This window comes from Salvelinus alpinus, chromosome 1, assembly GCF_045679555.1.
Source record: "Salvelinus alpinus chromosome 1, SLU_Salpinus.1, whole genome shotgun sequence".
In the NCBI taxonomy this organism is placed as follows: Eukaryota; Metazoa; Chordata; class Actinopteri; order Salmoniformes; family Salmonidae; genus Salvelinus; species Salvelinus alpinus.
Genome location: NC_092086.1, coordinates 75,395,410 through 75,420,344, shown reverse-complemented (window position 1 = coordinate 75,420,344; position 24,935 = coordinate 75,395,410). Strand labels below are relative to the sequence as shown.

Sequence of the window (24,935 nt, the reverse complement as noted above, 5' to 3'; positions counted from 1 at the left end):
TTGTACGAGATCTCCAGTTAATTGGCAATTTCTCGCATGAAATAGTCTTAATTTCTTGGAACAAGAATAGACTGATGAGTTACCAAAGAAAGGTCTTTGTTTCTGGCCATTTTGACCCTGTAATCGAACCCACAAAGGCTGATGTTTCAGATACTAAACTAGTCTGAAGAAGGCCAGTTTTATTGCTTCTTTAATCAGAACAACAGTTTTCAGCTGTGCTATCATAATTGCAAAAGGGTTTTCTAATGATCAATTAGCCTTTTAAAATTATAAACTTGGATTAGCTAACACAACGTGCCATTGGAACACAGGAGTGGTGGTTGCTGATAATGGATTTCTGCATAAATTGGTCATAACATTTGATCTGATCTTCATCTGAGTCACAACAATAGACAAACACGGTCTGCTTAAACGAATAAGACACAAACAATTATAATTGTTAATGTCTTAACCATGTAAGCTAGTTGAGAACAAGTTCTTATTTACAACTGCGACCTGGCCAAGATAAAGCAAAGCAGTGCGACAGAAACAACAACACAACAACACATGGAATAAACAAGCGTACAGTCAAAAACACAACAGAAAAAAAAGAAAGTCTATATACAGTGTGTGCAAATGGCATGAGGAGGTAAGGCAATAAATAGGCCATAGTAGCAAAGTAATTACAATTTAGCAGATTAACACTGGAGTGATAGATGAGCAGATGATGATGAGCAGATGGTGTGTAAGTTGTCATACTGGTGTGCAAAAGAGCAGCGAAGTAAATAAAAACAATATGGGTATGAGGTAGGTAGATTGGGTGGGCTATTTACAGATGGACTATGTACAGCTGCAGTGATCGGTTAGCTGCTCAGATAGCTGATGTTTAAAGTTAGTGAGGGAAATGTAAGTCTCCAGCTTCAGCGATTGTTGCAATTCGTTCCAGTCACTGGCAGCAGAGAACTGGAAGGAAAGGCGGCCAAAGGTTGGCTTTGGGGATGATCAGTGAGATATACCTGCTGGAGCGCGTGCTACGGGTGGGTGTTGTTATCGTGACCAGTGAGCTGAGATAAGGCAGAGCTTTACCTAGCATAGACTTATAGATGACCTGGAGCCAGTGGGTCTGGCGACGAAAATGTAGCGAGGGCCAGCCGACTAGAGCATACAGGTCGCAGTGGTGGGTGTTATAAGGCGCTTTGGTAACAAAACGGATGGCACTGTGATAGACTACATCCAATTTGCTGAGTAGAGTATTGGAATCTATTTTGTAGATGACGTCGCCTAAGTCGAGGATCGGTAGGATAGTCAGTTTTACTAGGGTATGTATGGCGGCGTGAGTGAAGGAGGCTTTGTTGCGAAATAGAAAGCCGATTCTAGATTTGATTTTGGATTGGAGATGTTTGATATGAGTCTGGAAGGAGAGTTTACAGTCTAGCCAGACACCTAGGTATTTGTAGTTGTCCACGTATTCTAGGTCAGAACCGTCCAAGGTAATGATGCTAGTCGGGCGGGCGGGTGCGGGCAGCAAACGGCTGATTTCCAATCTTTAGGGATCTCGGACGAAACGAAAGAGAGGTTGAACAGACTGGTAATAGGGGTTGCAACAATGGCAGCGGATAATTTTAGAAAGACAGGATCCAGATTGTCTAGCCCAGCTTACTTGTATGGGTCCAGGTTTTGCAGCTCTTTCAGAACATCCGCGGTCTGGATTTGGGTGAAGGAGAAGCTAGGTAGGCTCGGGCAAGTAGCTGCGAGGGGTGTGGAGCTGTTGGCCGGGGTTGGGGTAGCCAGGAGGAAAGCATGGCCAGCCGTAGAGAAATCCTTTTTGAAATGTTCGATTATCATGTATTTATCGGTGGTGACCGTGTCGCCTAGCCTCAGTGCAGTGGGCAGCTGGGAGGAGGTGCTCTTGTTCTCCATGGACTTTAACAGTGTCCCAAAACTTTTTGGAGTTAGAGCTACAGGATGCAAATTTCTGTTTGAAAAAGCTAGCCTTTGCTTTCCTGACTGACAGTCAGTCAGTGTATTGGTTCCTGACTTCCCTGAACAGTTGCATATCACGGGGACTATTCAATGCTAATGCAGTACACCACAGGATGTTGTTGTGCTGGTCAAGGGCAGTCAGGTCTGGAGTGAACCAAGGGCTATATCTGTTCTTAGTTCTACATTTTTTGAAAGGGGCATGCTTATTTAAGATGGTGAGGAAATTACTTTTTAAGAACGACCAGGCATCCTCGACTGACGGGATGAGGTCAATATCCTTCCAGGATACCTGGGCCAGGTCGATTAGAAAGGCCTGCTCGCAGAAGTGTTTTAGGGAGCGTTTGACAGTGATGAGGGGTGGTCGTTTGACCGCGGACCCATAGCGAATGCAGGCAATGAGGCAGTGATCGCTGAGATCCTGGTTGAAAACAGCAGAGGTGTATTTGGAGGGCAAGTAGGTCAGGATAATATCTATGAGGGTGCCCATGTTTACGGATTTAGGGTTATACCTGGTGGTTTCCTTGATAATTTGTGTGAGATTGAGGGCATCTAGCTTAGATTGTAGGACTGCTGTGGTGTTAAGCATATCCCAGTTTAGATCACCTAACAGAACGAACTCTGAAGATAGATGGAGGGCAATCAATTCACATATGGTGTCCAGGGCACAGCTGGGAGCTGAGGGGGGTCTATAACAGGCAGCAACAGTGAGAGACTTATTTCTGGAGAGATACATTTTTTAAATTCGAAGCTCGAACTGTTTGGGCATAGACCTGGAAAGTATGACAGAACTTTGCAAGCTATCTCTGCAGTAGATTGCAACTCCTCCCCCTTTGGCAGTTCTATCTTGACAGAAAATGTTGTAGTTGGGTATGGAAATCTCAGAATTTTTGGTGGCCTCCCTAAGCCAGGATTCAGACACAGCAAGGACATCAGGGTTGGCGGAGTGTGGCTAAAGCAGTGAGTAAAACAAACTTAGGGAGGAGGCTTCTGATGTTAACATGCATGAAACCAAGGCTTTTTCGATTACAGAAGTCAACAAATGAGAGTGCCTGGGGACACGCATGGCCTGGGTTAGCCTCCACATCACCCGAGGAACAGAGGAGGAGTAGGATGAGGGTACGGCTAAAGGCTAGCAAAACTGGTCATCTAGTGCGTTGGGGACAGAGAACAAAAGGAGCAGATTTCTGGGCGTGGTAGAATAGATTCAGGGCATAATGTGCAGACAGGGGTATGGTGGGGTGCGGGTACAGTGGAGGTAAGCCCAGGCACTCAGTGATGATAAGAGAGGTTGCATCTCTGGACACGCTGGTTATACTGGGTGAGGTCACCGCATGTGTGGGAGGTGAGACAAAGGAGGAATCAAAGGCATGTACAGTGGGACTAGGGGCTCCGCAGTAAACTAAAACAATGATAATTATCCTAAACAACAGTATACAAGGCATATTGATATTTGAGAGAGACATAAAGCGAGGCATAAAGCAATCACGGGTGTTGATTGGGAGAGCTAGCTAAGTCAACAACGGGTAAGACAACAACAACTAATCAGCAAAGACAACAACAGGTAAAATGGCGATTGGACTATTCCTCTTTACAAAACTATTTGATTTCTGCAATATTCTTGGGATGTTTGGTGTGAACCCCTATCTTGAGGTCATGCCACAGCATCTCAATCGGGTTGAGGTCAGGACTCTGACTGGGACACTCCAGAAGGCGTATTTTCTTCTGTTGAAGCCATTCTGTTGAAGATTTACTTCTGTGTTTTGGATCGTTGTCATGTTGCATCACCCAACTTCTGTTGAGCTTCAATTGGCAGACAAATATAGTTACATTCTCCTGCAAAATGTCTTGATAAACTTGGGAATTTATTTTTCCGTCGATGATAGCAAGCTGTACAAGCCCTGAGGCAGCAAAGAAGCTCCAAACCATGATGCTCACTTCACCATACTTTACAGTTGGGATGAGGTTTTGATGTTGGTGTGCTGTGTCTTTTTTCTCCACACATAGTGTTGTGTGTTCCTTCCAAACAACTCAACTTTAGTTTAATCTGTCCATAGAATATTTGACCATCTGGAACATCCAGATGCTCTTTCGTGAACTTCAGATCTGCAGCAATGTTTTTTTGGACAGCAGTGGCTTCTTCCGTGGGGGTCCTCCCATGAATACCATTCTCGTTTAGTGTTTTACGTATCGTAGACTCGTCAACAGAGATGTTAGCATGTTCCAGAGATTTCTGTAAGTCTTTAGCTGACACTCTAAGATTCTCCTTAACCTCATTGAGAATTCTGCGCTGTGCTCTTGCAGTCATCTTTGCAGGATGGCCACTCATAGGGAGAGTAGCAACAGTGCTGAACTTTCTCCATTTATAGACAATTTGTCTTACCGTGGACTGATGTACATCAAGGCTTTTAGAGATACTTTTGTAACCCTTTCCAGCTTTATGCAAGTCAACAATTCAAATTTTGTAAGTGTTTTTATAGGGCAGGGCAGCTCTAACCAACATCTCCAATCTCGTCTCAATGATTGTACTCCAGGTTAGCTGACTCCTGACTCCAATTAGCTTTTGGAGAGGTCATTAGCCTAGGGATTAACATACTTTTTACAACCTACATTGTGAATGTTGAAATTATGTATTCAATATAGACAAGAAAAATACAATAATTTGTGTGTTATTAGTTTAAGCAGACTGTGTTTGTCTGTTGTTGTGACTTAGAGGAAGATCAGATCTAATTTTATGACCAATTTATACAGAAATCCAGATAATTCCAAAGGTTTCACAAACTTTTTCTTGCCACTGTAGGGTTAAAGGAAAATATATATTTTCCTTTATTAATTCCCCCTAACCCTGCTACCCTTCCCCTAATTGGAGTACACTAATGGACAACAACACTTAGGCTTCTACTTCCAGCTTATATGTATTATATACATTTTATGGACACAGTATGTTTTTCATTAGGTATCTTGTTTTTTTGTTTGTTGTTTCCCTCCCCTCAACCCCTCCCATCTATTTCTGAACACCATCCAGTTTTCTATTCGCCATATATTTTTCAACAATGATGTGATGTTTCACAAAAGTTCTGAACCTTTCTATTCTCATAGTTTCTACAGATTGTAAAGGAAAGCTTTTTGCTAAGAGTATTATTATATTATTGATCGATTGACAATGACTTTTCAAATACTCCAGCAGTGCTATTTAGAGAGTTAGCTCCAAGTAAATGTTGCAATTCTTCAGCCATTCCTGAACCTTGCGACCAAAAACAAGCTAAACACTGAATGGACAGTACCAAAACAAATGATCTAATGATTTGGTCTCTTCGCAGCAAAATCTGCAGAGCTGGGTTGGTTGTATCCCCCATATATATATATATATATTTTAGTTGTTTTTGGTATCTTTTAGTTGTCACTGTATTAGACTAAGTACAGGTGATTAGATGATGTTGAAGTTGAAATGGAGCTGGAAGAGCAGAGGCAGCACCTCTTTACTTTGCGACTTGCGGTAACTCTGCGGTTCTAAATTGATAGTTATTTAGTAATATGAAAATGTCAGAAACATTACCTTGCTTGACCATGCTGTAGGTCATGTAACGGTTTGTTACATGCGATATGTTTTGTGGACTTCACCGGACAGATGTTGCTCTTCGGTTTCGTAATGAAACAAATGTGTGGTTGAATATATTCTGCCACTGTGTCTTCTCATTGTCTCTGCCTTAGGCCTATATATCACGGTGTCAAGGCATATGAACTAGCAGGTTATAGAGTAAGCAACGCAATTATCACAACACATAGGTTGTAATATGGATTTTTGCTCACAGTTTAGAGATAATTGGGATTGATCCCATTTTGAATTAGTTAAAACTACAGTTTGTGAACATTAGGAACAAATGCTGTGAAATATTTCAGCTTTTTTTGAACAATAAGTGAGTTTGGATTGAACTATTTGCACATTTTTATTTGGCGGATTCCAAAATGTTATTTTCCATTTTATTTTACAATGCTCAGCTCAAATCTTAACAGTGATTGTTTCCTTAACTATTCATGTGTTTCAGAGGAACACTGTGAATCCATGTGTTAAACCACTGATTAACATCTCAGTTCAGAATCCCAAAAATATGTACAGTGTATGAATGTTGGATTGTGTTGAGGCCAATGTTCAGCTGGTGCAGACACATTGAACAGCAACACTGGGAGCAGGAGGTTAGTTCCTAAACAAACACTGGACATTCTGCTCCCTAATAGTTTAGAAAATAACAGGAAATATAAGTAGCGTCTGTCTGTAGCTGGCTACATTATTTTATTTTACTAAAACACTTAACTATTTTAACAACTTGGTATAACATCCAACTGTGTTTATGATTTAATCAGTTAAAATTCCTCGCTAAGTTCAGAGTGAAAGAATTGATTGGGTCAAGTGGTTTTAGTGCCTGGTTGCCTGGTACACTAGCTTGCTGACACTGCATGTAATTACATTTAGTACTGCAGCGTACTATATAACCATGTTTAACCATACACTACTGTATAATGCACAGGTATAGGTAATGTGCACTTATTATAAAGTGGGAAACAGAGGTTTTGTCCAAAAATAACATATAATAATGAAAATATACACTGTGTACAAAACATTATGAACACCTAATCTTTCCATGACATAGACTGACCAGGTGAATCCAGGTGAAAGCTATGATCCCTTACTGATGTCACTTGTTAAATTCACTTCAACCAGTGTAGATTAAAGGTTAAAGAAGGATGGTTAAGCCTTGAGACACAATATTGAAGTGCCTTTGAACAGGGCATGGTAGTAGGTGCCAGGCACACCGGTTTGTGTCAAGAACTGCAACAATGCTGGGGTTTTCACACTCAGCAATTTCCCGTGTGTATCAAGAATGGTCCACCACCCAAAGGACATCCAGCCAACTAGACACAACTGTGGGAAGCATTGGAGTCAACATAGGCCAGCATCCCTGTGGAACGCTTTCAACACCTTGTAGAGTCCGTGCCCCAACGAACTGAGGTTGTTCTGAGGTTGCAACTCAATATTAGGAAGGTGTTCTTAATATTTTGTACACTCAATGTATAAATGCCGTTTAGCAGATGCTTTTATCCAAAGCTTGCATACATTTTACGTAACATGGTAAGTAAAATATAAAGTAGTTCTTAAAGTCTTGGGAGATGGAAACATGAAAGGTATATGGAAATAATTGAATTATCAGCCCAGTCTAGAAATATGTCATATTGATAAAAAAACATATATTTTTAGTTTTTTTCAGAGAAAATCAGAACATGCGCACAGACCATCACACTATGGTACAACAAAGCTAACCTGAACATATGATGATTGTATAGCCATTTAGAGAATTTGAGAAAGGACGGCAAGAGGTTCAGAAATCAGAAGTACAACGTACGTCCCGCTTTTTCATAACATGAGAAATATCTGGATTCCTCTTACCTTGTGTAGTTAATGCACAGTGTCTCAATGGAATGTCATCCCGATGTGTGTTGTACGTAAGTGTGGCAGAGTGTGTGTGTGTGTATGTGTGTGAGAGATTGTGTGTGTATCTCCTCTGTGGCTCAGCAGAGCACTGTGCTCACCCAGCTTCCTGACTCTGGCTGTATTGTAGCTGTAGATGATGCGTTTTCCTGAGGAAATTTCCCCCCCACACACACACACATACACACACATGCATGTTCTGGGAGATTGCAAATTATACTAATTGCATGACCACTGGCAGCACATTCTTCTACAATCGCTCCTTCTTTTTAAATTCAGCACATGTTTCTTTGTGTGTGTGCGCGTGCGTGCGTGTGTGTGCGTGTGTGTGTGTGCAGATTCATCTCTGTCTGAGGGTCAGTTGATAAGTCGGCGTTGTGCTTCTACATTCTGAGTTGACCTGAGTAACAGAGAATATTTCCAAGGGCTTCAAAGCTAATTTCCTATGTGAAGCTTTTCAACAATCGCCTTCACTACTCTGACATGAGGTCAGTCTAACATACAATACTGTTTGTAATATAGACCTTGAAGAGAGCATGTGAACAGATTAAGGGCTGGTGTGTTTAATATCTTACATGACCAATCAAAAGTAGTTTGAGGCCCACAGTATGTCATGAATCAGACATCTAGAACTGACATTTAGTTCATATTCAAAGATGCTAGGTACATTTCATAAGATGGTTGCTTTGCTTAGAAACCTTTACAGTGGAAAGAAGTTCACTTTAGTGCGTACTTACAATTTAGCATGACAAGACTATTAGGTTGATTCCATGCCAACTTGAACAGCAGTAAGCTTCAAACTCTTGCACCTCCCGTGATCAATGTTGTCCTCCTGTGCCCACTAGTGGTAGAATTGTGGACCATCTGGATCATTTCCTATAACCAACACAAGGGGGATGTCTTGAGGAAGGTGATGTCTGTTAGTTGAGGATGTTGATACACTACATGAACAAAAGTATGTGGACACCAGCTCGTCGAAGATCTCCTTTCAAAATCATGGGTGTTAATATGGAGTTGTTCTATGGAGACAGATATCTGCCAAAAGGTTGAGCGTACAACAGTGAAGTTTCAGTCCGCTAGGTGTATCTCTACAGCATGGGCATATCTCTGGGTGACGTGGACATCCCTATGCATGCACCTTATCAAAATATGACTAATTCAATATTGCACATCCCATTCTCTGGGCTCTGTCAGTAGTACATACCAGGAATAATGAAACATTGAATAATAATAGATGTTTGGTGAATCTATGAATTATGCATGAATCTATGAATTATGCATGCATCTATGAATTACTCCATCATTTTCCCTGACACTCAAAGGTACTCGTTACATTTTGAATGTTTAGCAGGACAGGAAAATTGTCTAATTCACACACTTATCAAGAGAACATACCTGGTCATCCCTACTGCCTCTGATCTGGCGGACTCACAAAACACATGCTACGTTTGTAAATGATGTCTGAGTGTTGGAGCATGCCCCTTGCTAGCTGTAAATAAAAAACAAGAAAATGGTGCAATATGGTTTCGTTTATGTAAGGATTTTTTTGTTTATTAGTTATACTTTTACTTTTGATACTTAAGTATATTTGAGCAATTACATTTACTTTTGATACTTAAGTATATTTTAAACCAAATACTTTTAGAATTCTACTCAAGTAGTATTTTACTGGGTGACTTTCACTTTTACTTCAGTCATTTTCTATTAAGGTATCTTTACTTTTACTCAAGTATGACAATTGGGTACTTTTTCCACCACTGAGGAGGGGTTAATATGAATTTAAAATAATTTGACATGATTTGCATGAATCGGGTCATGAACATATGGACTTTGAAAAGAACACGGGAGAGGGCTCCCGAGTGGCGCAGTGGTCTAAGGCACTGCATTTCAGTGCTAGAGGTGTCCCTACAGACCCTGGTTAGATTCCAGGCTGTATCACAACCGGCCGTGATTGGGAGTCCCATAGGTCAGCGCACAATTGGCCCAGTGTCGACCGGGTCAGGGTTTGGCCGGGGTAGGCCGTCATTGTAAATAAGAATTTGTTCTTAACTGACTTGCCTAGTTAAATAAAGGTTTAATGTAGGCTAAGTCTGGCATAAGCTTATTCCCACAATTTATAATAACTCTGTTACAGTGGTCTTAGGTAGTCTCCGTATAGGCTATTCCCTCCATCATGACACTGCTGCCCAGTTGAAGAGCTTGTGATCTCCATGCAGCACCATGCGTCTTCAGAAAAGCACCCCTCAGCCTCAGAAGATGTCCTTCTGGAGGCATGCAGTCATAGAGGTATATACCCTATTTGCTTAGTAGCCAAATAAAGTGCAGAACATGCGTGATGTGTGCAACTTGTCATTCCAACATATTTGAACATTTAATTAATCCTTCATTCAGTATGTCATCCATTCAGTTGTTTGTCTGAGTTTAAATCAAATCTTATTGGTCACACACACATTTTTCTTTTTCTTAACTAGGCAAGTCAGTCAAGAACAAATTCTTATTTACAATGACAGCCTAGGAACAGTGTGTTAACTGCCTTGTTCAGGGGCAGAACGACAGATTTTTACCTTGTCAGCTCAGGGATTTGAACTAGCAACCTTTCAGTTCCTGGCCCAATGCTCTAAGCACTAGGCTACCTGCTGCCCAGATGTTATTGCAGGTGTAGCGAAATGTTTGTGTTTCCATCTCCAACAGTGCAGAATAGAACAGTCTTATCCATTTGTTTATTGAAATTCATGTGTATTCAAAATGATCTAAAATGTAATAATTCAATATTTAATTTAGGCCTATCCAAAAAGAAATAGGCCTTCAACTTGTAGGCATTGAAATCATTTTGGCTACTGGTGTCTTGTGGAATAATTTTAGAACTCTATTTGTGTTTTATAACTGTTTCTATTATACGGCTCCAGTTAAAAAGAGACCCTGGCTCACAGGCCTCTAAATATAGTCTCTAAATAAATGTTAAACAAAATAGTTGAAGAAGCACGTGCAGTGGCTGATAGGGAAAACAGTACTGGCAATAAGAATAGGCTATAGATATTCTTGACCATTTGGGACCCCTTGGCTATTTCACTCAGGACAGGTTATAGCCAACACTTAATAAATATTTAGTTTTGTCTCATTTATTGAAATTAATTTAGCCTCTGTGTGATGAGATTGTGCAACACAAATTACTATAACAAGCCTACATACAGAGTGGAATTCGCAAACACAACAGTCAAAAAGGCCTAATATAAGGCCTACAGTCCATGCTCCCAAATACTGGAAAAAGTGTGATTCATTAGGTTACATTAGGTATAATGACTCCATGGATGCATGCCTCCAGAAGGACATCTTCTGAGGCTGAGGGGTGCTTTTCCAAAGGCGCATGGTGCTGCATGGAGATCACAAGCTCTTCAACTGGGCAGCAGTGTCGCGATGGAGGGAATAGCCTATACGGAGACTACCCAAGACCACTGCAACATAATTATTATTAATTATTAAAGTGTGGGAATAAGCTCATGCCAGACTTAGCCTACGTTTAACCTCTCCCTACATTAAGTCCATATGTTCATGACTCGAGTCATAGAAATCATGTCAAATTATGTTTCCTACAGAATACGTTTTGACAAGGTTTTGAGTGATGAAATACATTTCAAAATATTCTATAAAAGATATTTTGAGTGTCAAAGACTCCAGTGGTCATACATAATTCATAGATTTACCAAACATGATTCTATGTTTCATTATTCCTGGTATATACTACTGGTTAGGATTGCTGACAGGGCCCAGAGAATGGATGGTGCAATATTGAATTAGTCATATTTGGATTAAGTGCATGCATGGGGATGTCCACGTCACTCAGAGATATGCACATGTTGTAGAGATACACCTAACAGACTGAAACTTCACTGTTGTAGGTATAATACAGCTAGTGCTATCTAGACCTGCGCTGGCAAACAAATCCATTGCATTAGCTACTTAAATGTGAAGTAAACTCAACTGAGGAGTAATAGAGAATGGAGACTTTTAACTTGAATACGTGCAGAATACCTCTTTCCGGTTTCCCTGACTTCTGTTTTTTTTATATACTGTGTTATGCTTGTTGAGTAGCATTCCTCACAGACCGTTCCGCGTATGTTATTTTTTGTTGGTGAGATTAAACTGATAAAACTCTGAAAAGGTATTAAGGTACGTCAGAATTGCAACACAAGATTTGCTCAAGCCTAAAATGTTAGTCCGTAATCGTAACATGGTGATTATCTGTTCAAAGATTTTTTTAAATCATGTTTACGTTTAATGTTTCACACATGGCTTTTCTTACGATCCTGACAATAAGTACGTTCAACCTTTTGGCGGCTATCTCCATAGATATTCCCCCTTAAAAGATTACATGCCTGACCCAGCCCTGGCATGTCATGCAGACAAGCATGTACAAAAGAAGGACGGACGTACTGTAGGCTACGTCACATGCAAGCCCAGAGTAGTAACACTGTCGCCTCTTTTTGAACTAGAGCCAAAGATAAACTGCCTAGAACAGTGCATGTGAAGCATGACAACCATAGAAAGAGGAGTTGCCTACAGCACATACAGATCTCCAGGCCCATATTCATAAAGCGTCCCAGAGTAAGAGTGCTGATCTAGGATTAAGTCCCTCTCTCTATTTAATCTTCTTCATTATGATCTAAATGGCAAAACAATATCCAAGATCAGCAATGCTACTGAATTCAGGACCTGGGACCAGACCAGACATGCTGTTCTTTTAAAACCTTGTCTAAGCAGCCTATCTACAACATCTTTGTGAATGACAACAACGACAATACAGGCCCTATAGTGATTGACATATGTTTTATTTACCTCCATTTTAATATGATGAATTCATTTAATTCATTTAAATTCACTCAAAAATAAAGTTGGCAGTACAAACAAGAGGGCAAACTGGTAGGGGGCCATCACTGCCAAGATGACTGGGATGAAATGGGGTGACTGGGAAACAAATTTACAGAAACATTCCCAAAATTCCCAGGTTTTCTAGAAATCCCGATTGTAGGATTCCCGGGAATACTTGGTTATTTGGTCCCTGCTTATTCCTTCCTGATTCCAGAAATTTTCCAACCGGAATTTATGGAAAACGTGGGAATTTTGGGAACATTTTCAGAGTTTTAGTAAGACCCTAGTCAGAGGTCATATGTCAGTGGTTTGGTGAGCTCAGGGGGTCTGGTGGGTGTGGGTTCGGGGCCAGTTGGGTCTGTTAAAGTGGTAGGGCTCATGGCGGTGCTGGGCGTGGTTGTAGTGGGAGGGGTGTTCGATGCCCTCGGTAGCCAGCTCCTCCTGCTTGTGAAGGCCCTCCAGCTTGACCAACAGCTCTCCGATGAAGGCCTGGCACGGAGGGACATATAGTAGCATCATGTACAGTACCAGTCAAAAGTTTGGACACACCTACTCATTCAAGGGTTTTTCTTTATTTTTACTATTTTCTACATTGTAGAATAATAGTAAAGACATCAAAACTATGAAAGAATCCATATAGAATCGTGTAGTAACCAAAAAAGTGTTAAACAAATCAAAATATAAGTAGCCACCATTTGCCTTGATGACAGCTTTACACACTTGGCATTCTTTCAACCAGCTTTATGAGGTAATCACCTGGAATGCATTTCAATTAACAGGTGTGCCTTGTTAAAAGTAAATTTGTGGGCCTCCCGGGTGGCGCAGAGGGCTAGGGCTCTGTCGCAGCCGGCAGCGACCTGGAGGTCCGTGGGGCGACGCACAATTGGCCTAGCGTCGTCTGGGTTAGGGAGGGTTTGGCCGGTAGGGATATCCTTGTCCCATCGCGCACCAGCGACTCCTGTGGCGGGCTGGGCGCAGTGCACGCTAACCAAGGTCGCCAGGTGCACAGTGTTTCCTCTTACACATTGGTGCGGCTGGCTTCCGGGTTGGATGCGCTCTGTGTTAAGAAGCAGTGCGGCTTGGTTGGGTTGTGTTTCAGAGGACGCATGGATTTCGACCTTGGTCTCTCCCGAGCCCGTACGGGAGTTGTAGCGATGAGACAAGATAGTAATTACTAACAATTGGATACCACAAATTTGGAGATAAAAAGGGGGTAAAAAGAAAAGAAAAAGAAAAGTTAATTTGTGGAATTTCTTTCCTTCTTAATGCGTTTGAGCCAATCAGTTGTGTTGTGTTGTGGTATACAGAAGATAGCCCTATTTGGTAAAAGTCCATATTATGGCAAGAACAGCTCAAATAAGCAAAGAGACATGAAGGTCAGCCAATCCGGAAAATTTGAAGAACTTTAAACGTTTCTTTAAGTGCAGTCACAAAAATCATCAAGCGCTGTGATGAAACTGGCACTCATGAGGACTGCCACAGGAAAGGAAGACCCAGAGTTACCTCTGCTGCAGAGGATACGTTTATTAGAGTTAACTGCACCTCAGATTGCAGCCCAAATAAATGGTATTTGATACCATTCCACCTATTCCACTCCAGCCATTACCACGAGCCTGTCCTGCCCAATTAAGGTGCCACCAACCTCCTGTGATAAGTAATGTTTTGTATTTTTCCCTTTCACATTAGATACATACACTGTGTCACACCTTGATCTGTTTCACCTGTCTTTGTGCTTGTCTCCACCCCCCTCCAGGTGTCGCCTATCTTCCTCATTATCCCCAGTGTATTTATACATGTGTTCTCTGTTTGTCTGTTGCCAGTTCATCTTGTCAGGTCATACCAGTGTGTTTCCCATCTCCCTGCTTTCTCAGGTTCTGTTTCCCTGGTTCTGACCATTCTGCCTGCCCTGATCCTGAGCCTGCCTGCCGTTCTGTACCTGCGTGACGTTGACCCGTTTACAAACCTCTGCCTGTCATAAACCCCGAGTCTGCTTACTGTTCTGTACCTTATTGAGTCTGCCCTGGATTACGGACCTCTGTCTGCCTTTGACCTGTTTTTTGCCTGCCCCCTGTTCGGGTCAATAAACATCTGTGACTCCAGCTGTCTGCATCTGGGTATTATCCTGAGTTCTGATACACTGAACAAAAATACAAATGCAACTTGTAAAGTTTTGGTCCCATTTTCATGAGATGAAATAAAAGATCCCAGAAATTATCCATATGCACAAAAAGCTTATTTCTCTCAAATACTGTGCACAAATTTGTTTACATCCCTGTTAGTGAGCATTTCTCCTTTGCCAAGATAATCCATCCACCTGACAGGTGTGGCATATCAAGCAGCTGATTAAAAAGCATTACCATTACACAGGTGCACCTTGTGCTGGGGACAATAAAAGGCCACTCTAAAATGCCACAGATGTCTCAAGTTTTGATGAAGTGTGCAATTGGCATGCTGACTGCAGGAATGTCCACCAGAGCTGTTGACAGAAATAGTCATGTTAATTTCTCTGCCATAAGCCACTTCCAACGTTGTTTTAGAGAATTTGGCAGTATGTCCAACTGGCCTCACAACCGCAGATCACGTGTATGGCGTTGTGTGGGCAAGCGGTTTTCTGATGTCAACGTTGTGAACAGAGTGCCCCATGGTGGCGTTGGTGTTATGGTATGGGCAGGCATAAGCTACGGACAATGAACACAATTGCATTTTATTGATGGCAATTTGAATGCACAGAAATACTGTGACGTTTTTTTTGCCCAGATGCTGTATTCCTGATATCTGTATTCCAGGTCATGTGAAATCCATAGATTAGGGCCTAATAAATGTATTTCAATTGACTGTTTCCTCATATGAACTGTAACTCAGTAAAATCTTTGAAATTGTTGCACGTTGCATTTATATTTTTGTTCAGTATAGATAATACATAGATAGGAATTAGAGTGGGAGACGGAAAATAGAGAAGTCTCAACCCCAGCCACTCTAGGTTTGGTCTCTAGACCACCTGGATTCACCTGGTGTGTGTGTGTGTTTGTGTGTGTGTGTGTGTGTGTGTGTGTGTGTGTGTGTGTGTGTGTGTGTGTGTGTGTGTGTGTGTGTGTGTGTGTGTGTGTGTGTGTGTGTGTGTGTGTGTGTGTGTGTGTGTGTGTGTGTGTGTGTGTGTGTGTGTGTGTGGAAGTGTGTGTTTGGAAGCGTGTGTGTGGAAGCGTGTGTGTGGAAGCGTGTGTGTGTGCATGCCAGAGTATGAGATCGGAGCGGAGTTGGAGCGAGCCCAATTTGACTGGGGTGGGGAGCGAGATTCCCAAAGGCTGGAGCATCGGCCTTCTCGCCTGCTCCAATTTTGCTCCATTAGCACTCACTTCATGAGCTCAGGGCATGCCCGCCCCAGCATGTATTTGTAGTTTGCTTGTCGTAGACTACAAATGCATGTGCTAAATCAAGGTGACTTACAAAAAGGAGGACCAAGAGCAAGAGAGGGAGTACAGTGATGTAGTGTCCACAGCTAAAGAATCATTGTGGAATCTGAAAAGACACGTATCCCAAAAGCATGATTGTGTACTTACTATGAACTTACATGCTAAAAGAAAGGAACGAGGTGGATAGATAACTAGGTGTGTCATTGTAGCAAAGTATTTATAAACAAAACTCTGATCTCTTAAACGTTTAATTCATTTTTGTTCTATTATCTATATATAATTGGCCATAATTGATTTTGGCCCATTAGGCCTGGTATACCCTAACCCTTACCCTACTTTCAAGGAGCTTTCAGTTTTGATTGGGTTATTTTGCCTAAAAACTTTTAGGCCTACCTATAGAAAAACAACAAAAAAACAACTCTGCCTCTCTGCCCAACCTGGCAAAAGTGGCCAAAGGAGTGTTTAGCATCCCCAGTGGTTCTGCAAGTGTGGAGAGGATATTCTCTGCTGCTGGCCGGCTCTCCAGTGACCATCGCATGAGCCTGAAGCCACAGACTGGCCTAACTCGTGTCTCTAAAAACTAATTTAAAAAAGATTCTAAGGCACTAATAAGGCATTTTTCATTTAATTTGTATTTAAGTCACAGCCTATATACATAATTTATAGACTATAATGATTTAATACAACAAAATGCTGAGGGTTTTATGTCCTTACCAGCCTATTGTGTCGCACTTGCAAATGCTTCACAATGTATTTCTTTGTAGGCTATAGCCTTGAAAAAATTGAAATAATATAGCCTAAATAATTCATCTTCATTCCTTCTTAGGCTCGCTGTCTGGCTCCTGACCTATTTAGTGTTTATATGCTGTTTAATATGACATGTAGCCTATTTGAAACTATGTTCGCTTCTTACATTCAGTTATCATATTTATTCACATACTTTTCATTCAAATCCATATGGTTTGGTTTCAATACTTTAAAAACCAATTGGTAGGTCCAGGTAGTCACACAAATAGATGGGTGTTGGTTCAATTGTGATTTTTTTTTTTTCCTGTGAGTGTGGAGCGGTTTTTAGCTGAGCGGTAGGAAAGGACAAGGAGCGCCAGAAGCACCACTCCATGAGTGATGGGCGGGATTTCCAACAGCTCAACTGTGCTCACATGCTCTGGTGCATGCGCATGCGCATGCGTGTTTGGGCCTGAGCAGGCCAGTGTGGGCCCTGTCCTTTGTCCAAATAGGTCCTTTGTTACAGCAGGGAACAGGGGGAAAAAGAGAAGAGAAGAAATAGGGAAGAGAGAGAGAGAAGGCTAGGACAGACGGTCATTGTAAGGCATGTGGAGTGACAGTGGAAGGAGGTGTCAGACACTGCTGCCTCCTATCTGAGGCCTATACAGTGTGTGTGTGTGTGTGTGTGTGTGTGTGTGTGTGTGTGTGTGTGTGTGTGTGTGTGTGTGTGTGTGTGTGTGTGTGTGTGTGTGTGTGTGTGTGTGTGTGTGTGTGTGTGTGTGTGTGTGTGTGTGTGTGTGTGTGTGTGTTTGTATGTACAGACTAAATAAAAAGGTATGACTTAATATGCATGATTATTCCATATCATAAAACATTAGGGTAAAACATACCTCTGTGTTGTTGCTGCATGTCTGAAGGATCTCCTGATGGTGAACAGAGTTTAAAGAAGAGATCATTCCTTGTATCAAAATTCCAGCAGTAAAATTATCTGTCAAAGTCTGGTTGGTCTGAGTCTATGATCAGAACAACTTTGGGTGGGCGGGGCCTACCTTTAACTTTTTCACTCGCTCCTCATCGCTAGCCAGGTCTAACAGATGATCAATGTTTACCTCATCTGGCATGTCATCCTCCTGCAAAACACAAGTCGGAAGTTTACATACACTTAGGTTGGAGTCATTAAAACTCGTTTTTCAACCACTCCACAAATTTCTTGTTAACAAACTATAGTTTTGACAAGTCGGTTAGGACATCTACTTGAGCATGACACGAGTAATTCTTCCAACAATTGTTTAAGGACAGATTATTTCACTTATAATTCATTGTATAACAATTCCAGTGGGTCAGAAGTTTACATACACTAAGTTGACTGTGTCTTTAAACAGCTTGGAAAATTCCAGAAAATTATGTCATGGCTTTAGAAGCTTCTGATAGGCTCATTGACATCATTTGCGTCAATTGGAGGTGTACCTGTGGACGTATTTCAAGGCCTACCTTCAAACTCAGTGTTTCTTTGCTTGACATCATGGGAAAATCAAAAGAAATCAGCCAAGACCTCAGAAAATAAATTGTAGACTTCCACAAGTCTGCTTCATCCTTGCGAGAAATTTCCAAACGCCTGAAGGTACCACGTTCATCTGTACAAACAATAGTACGCAAATATAAACATCATGGGACCACGCAGCCGTCATACCGCTCAGGAAGGAGACGCGTTCTATCTACTAGAGATGAACGCACTTTGCGAAAAGTGCGAATCAATCCCAGAACAACAGCAAAGGACCTTGTGAAGATGCTGGAGGAAACAGGTACAAAAGTATATATATCCACAGTAAAACGAGTCCTATATCGACATAACCTGAAAGGCCGCTCAGTAAGGAAGAAGCCACTGCTCCAAAACCGCCATAACAACACACACACACACGGTTTGCAACTGCACATGGGGACAAAGTCCTCTGGTCTGATGAAACAAAAATAGAACTGTTTGGCCATAATGACCATCGTTATGTTCAGAGGAAAAAGGGGGGGGATTGCAAGCCAAAGAACACCATCCCAACCGTGAAGCACGGGGGTGGCAGCATCATGTTGTAGGGGTGCTTTGCTGCAGGAGGGACTGGTGCACTTCACAAAATAGATGGCATCATGAGGCAGGAAAATTATGTGGATATATTGAAGCAACATCTCACGACATCAGTCAGGAAGTCAAAGCTTGGTCACAAATGGGTCTTCCAAATGGACAATGACCCCAAGCAAACTTCCAAAGTTATGGCAAAATGGCTTAAGGACAACAAAGTCAAGGTATTGGAGTGGCCATCACAAAGCCCTGACCTCAATCCTATAGAAAATTTGTGGGCAGAACTGAAAAAGCGTGTGCGAGCAAGGAGGCCTACCAACCTGACTCAGTTACACCAGCCCTGTCAGGAAGAATGGGCCAAAATTCACACAACTTATTGTGGGAAGCTTGTGGAAGGCTACCCGAAACATTTGACTCAAGTTAAACAATTTAAAGGCAGTGCTACCAAATAATAATTGAGTGTATGTAAACTTCTGACCCACTGGGAATGTGATGAAAGAAATAAAAGTTTAAATAAATCATTCTCTCTACTATTATTCTGACATTTCACATTCTTAAAATAAAGTGGTGATCCTAACTGACCTAAAACAGGGAATTTTTACTTGGATTAAATGTCAGGAATTGTGAAAATCTGAGTTTTAATGTATTTGGCTAAGGTGTATGTAAACTTCTGACTTCAACTGTATATTAAAAACGCACACACATGTATACTGTATATTATCAGAGTAGAAAAGTAATAGTAGCAGTGTCCATGTATCCAACTCTCCAAACTGTATCAGTGGCCTAGCCAGACAGAACAGAACTCTGTTGTTCCAGACCAGTTGAAGATCAGCCTCCTCTCCACACAACTGCTCTGAATTGCCGGCCTGGTACCAGTTCGACTTCTGGGTGGCTGGATTTCACAGTCATAAAATCCATAAAAATTCTCTGTTAAGGGCATATCCTAAAATGATAGTTGCTGACATTATTGTTTATCTGATCTAATGCTTAGGTGAGATCAGGCATGGGCCAACAAGGTGCACTTGTGGCCCTAAAGGGTTGAATGTCCTGCTTTACACTAGTAGTGTACTAAAATCAAATCAAATCAAAGTTTATTTGTCAAATGCGCCAAATACAACAGGTGTAGACCTTACCGTGAAATGCTTACTTACAAGTCCTTAACCAACAATACAGTTAAGAAAATAGAACTTACTAAAAAAAAAATACTAAAACTAAAGTTAAAAAAATACAAAATAAAATAAAAAGTAAGCTGTCATCAATGCAAAGGGTGTCTACTTAGAAGAATCTAAAATCTAAAATATATTTTGATTTGTTTAACACTTTTTGGATTACTACATGATTCCATATGTGTTATTTCATAGTTTTGATGTCTTCACTATTATTCTACAATGTAGAAAATAGTAAAAAATAAAGAAAAACCTGTCACGTGTGCTCCCTCTCCGGCCTCTAGGTCACCAGGCTGCTCGTTATGGCGCACACCTGTCACCATCGTTACGTGTACCTGAACGTCAGACTCACCTGGACTCCATCACCTTCTTGATTACCTGCCCTACATATGTCACTCCCTTTGGTTCCTTCCCCAGATGTGATTGTTTCTGTTCCTGTGTAATTTCTGTGTGTTGTTTGTGGTTCTTTTTTGATATTATGGTGTGTTCATTTATTAAAGCACCTGAACTTGCTTCCTGACTCTCAGTGCACATCGTTACAAAACCCTTGAATGAGTAGGTGTGTTCCAAACTTTTGACTGGTACTGTAGGTCAAGGATGGCAGGAAGCTTTCAGTATTGTTACAAGGTTACAAGGTTATTGTTACAAGGTGCAGTATTGTTACAAGATGTGTGTCCAAAATTGCAGCCTATTCCCTATATAGTACATAACTTTGACCATAGAGCTCTGGTCAATAGTAGTGCACTACATAAGGAATAGGGTGACATTTCAGATGCAGACAAGAACACGGAGCAGAATGTTATATTTTGACATTTTAATAATTTATCAGACACTTTTACCCAGAGCGACTTACAGGAGCAATTAGGGTTAAGTGCCTTCCTCAAGGGCACATTGACAGATGCTTCACCTAGTTGGCTTAGGAATTTGAACCAGCAACTTTTTGGTTACTGGCCCAACGCTCTTTACCGCTAGGCTCCCTGCCACTAGGACACCTGTATCCCCAAACCCAAAACATCAGAGCAGAACATCTGGCTAGTGATGTCACATGGCCAGCTGCAGTATGTTTACCCTACCTCAAGGAGTATTAACCCCATCCTCTGTACGTTCTCTTCCTGTTTCTCATCCTTCATCCCTCATACCCTCTCTGTAAGGGAGGGAATTCCATTTCTGTTCCTTTCCCTTTTTCCAAGTGGCCATGTAAGGCAGTGAGTTAGCATCCCCCAGCCACCATGTATACAGGAGGCGGCTGCTACAGTGGTGGACAGTGGTGGCTCAAGACTTAGGCTACATCTGACATGGCACGTTATTCCCTAGTGCACTACCCATAGATCCCTGGTCAAAAGTAGTGAACTATAGGGAATAGGGTGCCATTTTGGACAGAGCCTTAGTCCACAGTGCACCTTGCATCTTCTCCAGTCCTTTTATGGACACTGTGCCCTCTCATAACATACATATTGTATACACCTTGTATATACATCTCATATACCACACCCACAACAATGTGCAAGTCTGCTTAGTGCTGTTAAGGACTACGCAGAACAGCTGGTTTAGAAATGCCTCTGTAATTTCAAGTGCAAGTTATTGTGTTGGAATATACTATAGTAGTTATTCTACATTGTTTGTGTCTCAGAGGAGTGTTCATTTGTCTGCCTGTTAGACATGGGTTATAAAGCCCTGTAATACCCTCAGTGCTGCGAAAAGTACAAGTTTAATGTTGAGATCCATGTGTTATGTACAGTGTGTCTTTACAGAGCACAAACCCAGCCCTTTTTATATGAATATCCAACTCAAAGCCTTGTTTTTAAACATAAAGTGAACTATTTTTTAAAATCAAATTCTATTGATTTAGGCAAAGGTGAAAGAGCAAAGTTCTCATTCTTAAAGGATGGGAAACTTTCAGATAGTATTGCCTGATTAGAAAGTTAACTTGCCATGATACCCAAAATCTCTTAACAGTCTGAAACCTATTGCCTGAGCGCTTACATGACACTTTGTGTGGTGACCATTATTATGATCCATAGGCTATGACGGCACTCACTTTGCTCAAGTACAGCTCATCCAAGCAGTCATCGATCCATTTCTCCACGTCTAGTCGTCTCTGTAGCTCTTTTCTGTTGTATTTCACAGTCACTCGAGCTTGTCTCTTCTGAAGGTTGACTCCGTGTTCTCGACACGTTTCCAAATCTGATGAGTGGACTTCATCTGCTCGCATCCGTCCGACCCTGTCGGCTGCCATGTCTGGTCTGAATGGTTCCCAAGCAAATGGGAGCTTGAAACACTGTGTGGGTTGAAGCGAGAATGTCATTGTGGATTCGACAACATTCAATGTAGCAAACCTAAAACAGTCTTCGGGTTCTAGTTTCACCTTTTTCCTGCGGAAGCGCACCGGAAAAAAGCGCATAGTAAAAAGTGACCGAAACATTGTAGGTTGGTAAACCAACACAGACAGAAATTGGGACAGATTCTGGTAAAAATATATATATATTATAGAAACGTGTTTGAGCAAGCGTTCGAATAATTTTGCTAATTGGGTAGGCCTACCTTGCGTACATTATGCAATGGCAGGTTACTTCTCACATTTTATACCAATCGTTTTACAAAAACCCCTCATTATAGGCTTATTTTCAAACCCAGCCAAATATGCATATGTAAACATTTGAATTGAATGACATTTATACCTTTGTCTATCATAGGGCCAACATGCTGTATGTTGATACTCAATCGATAGGTGACAAAAGCTGAAGATTTTGTAGTTTTTATTCAACACAAACAAAAAACATTTTTTTTTTTGCAAATGCCTGACAAACTAACTTTGGCATGAACATTACACTGGCTGTTCTTCAGAAACAGCAATACTCATGATCCGTGTATCAAACAGGGGCGAAAATCTGATATCAACCTTGGAGGGGACAATTACATTACATTTTCTCAAGAGCAATTCCTGAGGGGGACACCAAAAGTAGTGCTGTAACACATAGCCTACGTTGTAATATGTTAAATGTATATTGAGGAACCATAATTCCTACAACTGAATAATTGATAGGTACAGTAGTTAACTGAAGGGTTTAACCAACTTGTTCAAATGTTTAAATCATTATAATACTACTACTAATAATAGTTATAGCAGTGCTCCTTACCAGTCCAGTATGTATGCAGGTATTCGTACTTACAACTAGCAATATCAAGAAAGGCCAGTAGGTAGCAATGTATGGGTGTAGTTTTCATAAATACAATGAACATGGTGTGATCTCATCTAAAATAATCTCCATTGAGAACCATCACAAAGTTAGTCTCCGTATTGAATTGACCTTTTAATTTGACTTTTTCTGATACATTTATATAGTCATTAAATGTGCCACTGGCCTGAGTCTACTACAATATCTTTACAAGAACAAAAAGCTTAAAATAAGTACAGTTCTAAAAGCAAAATAACTACTTCAATGAAAAACCCAAATAAATCAAACAAAATATCCTTCAGTCAGTGTCTCAACTCTTCAAACACCAGCTATGGACAAGTATGTCGCACAAAGTATGCAATTTTAAATAAAATAACATGAAATAAATAATTTGTAAGTGTACTGTCATGTACTAAAAACTACTCTCCTCTAGGCTGCTTAGTACCCGCTCATACTGCCCTAGCACAGCTCTAATAGCATTATTCCGCACAGTCCACCTTGTTGGACATAGGGGTTTCCGGGTGGGCAGATGTGTTTCTTTGGACGTGGCAATTGATTCAAACATGCTCTTAAACTTTCCTGACTGGCCATAGAGGACACCTAACTGATGGACCCAAGAAAGGGAATCCCGGATCAGTGGGGAGGCTGAGCAGCCAGCCTGTGTAATCAGATTTACACAGTGTGCTCCACAATGGACATAGAGGGCTAATGGCTGCTGCCTTCTCACAATTGCCTGTGCACCTGTGTATTTTCCTGCCATGTTTGAGGCACCATCGTAACTCTGCCCACGTAAGCCAGACATGGGCAAATTGAGCCTCAACAACACTTCAGTTGCCACTTTCGCAATGCCCTCGCCTGTTGTCTCCGTCACCCTGTATAGCCCAATAAACTCCTCGTGAGGGACAAGGTCATGGTCAACATAATGCAAAAAGACACTCTCCTGTTCAGCACCAGAGACATCTTGAGTACCATCAACAATTAATGAAAATTGTACAATCGGAAGAGACCTAATCTCAGCTGCAATGCCTCGAATGATTGTAATGGCCATGATGTTCAGAATTTCATTCTGTGCTTTGGGGCCTCTTGAAACGTCAACACTCTGTTGGCAAGAGTTTGCGGTTCAAAAATTGTGGGTGTGGCTGATATGGTTTTGTGCCATCACTGAGGTAACTGGACAATGCTGTGCCACTGTCCCCTATACTGGTGCTGCTGGCAACAAGGGTGACACCTGGTCCTGCCGTGGCTGTGACATTGTTCTCTGAAGTCTCTCTCCCTGGCTCTTTCCCTTTCACCACCCTCACTGACTCAGTCTGTCTCCTAGAAAAGAAATAAGGTGTTTGCCGTACTCCTAACTACCGGTACCCAAAACTACACAATTAATCACAACAGCAATACCATTGCCATAAACAAATCTTAGTTTAGTCATCAGTTTAAGTTGAGAGCGGGGGTATCCATGGCATTTTCCAATTATGTCCCTATTTTACAAGTTAAAAAAATTGAGAACCTTTCATAATGTTGCCAAACAAAGACTCAACAAACTTACCTGAGACTCCCTGTCTCTGCCAGTCTGTCCCTGCCTATCTGTCCCCAGCTCTGCTGTCTGTGTGCCATCTGTTGCCTGCTCTGCCATCTGTTGCCTGCTCTGCCTAATGACATCATTGTGAAACATTCCATTAGCATTTCACTTCTTTCTTATGAACATTTTATCAACTCGTCTTTGAGATATTAGGCTACTAGAGTTCTTACTTTGCGTTTTGGTGTACTGAAAAATACTCTGATGTCCGTCTTTTTACTTTTTTCTGCCATTTTTCTACCTGGCTGGCTGGCTGGCCGGTCTAGCTGCACACACACACATTTACACAACATATGCTACAACCTTTTCTAATTTTAATATAGTTTGTTTCATATTGGCTGGCTTCCAACAATAGCTGAATTTGTAAAGCTAGCGAGCACCAATTCCGTTTCTGTGGTGTTTGCTATAATCAACAAAAGAAAAGGGGGAAATAAAATAAATTGTAAAAAGTTCACTAGCGACAATTTAGCTTTTGCAACGAGACCATTAAATATATTTAAGACAAT

General features: G+C 41.3%; 2 protein-coding genes across 2 annotated transcripts in view; both read right to left on the bottom strand.

Annotated features, from left to right (window-relative positions):
• The window catches only part of exoc3l2a (exocyst complex component 3-like 2a), a 31,936-nt gene extending 24,398 nt beyond the window's left edge, over positions 1 to 7,538 (bottom strand). Inside the window, exon 1 of the mRNA XM_071326687.1 lies at positions 7,403 to 7,538. The gene's annotated coding sequence lies outside the window, so the exon portion shown is untranslated. The remainder of the gene's footprint in view (positions 1 to 7,402) is intronic.
• Positions 7,539 to 12,251: 4,713 nt separating this feature from the next.
• Positions 12,252 to 24,783, bottom strand: LOC139530351 (protein phosphatase 1 regulatory subunit 14A-like). The gene is made up of 5 exons (XM_071326677.1): positions 24,400 to 24,783; positions 21,719 to 21,958; positions 17,496 to 17,576; positions 17,337 to 17,369; positions 12,252 to 12,799 (listed from the first exon to the last, which is right to left on the bottom strand). The coding sequence occupies exons 1-5, from the start codon at positions 24,523 to 24,525 to the stop codon at positions 12,629 to 12,631; spliced, it is 651 nt and encodes a 216-aa protein (XP_071182778.1). The 5' UTR covers positions 24,526 to 24,783; the 3' UTR covers positions 12,252 to 12,628.
• Positions 24,784 to 24,935: the final 152 nt, after the last annotated feature.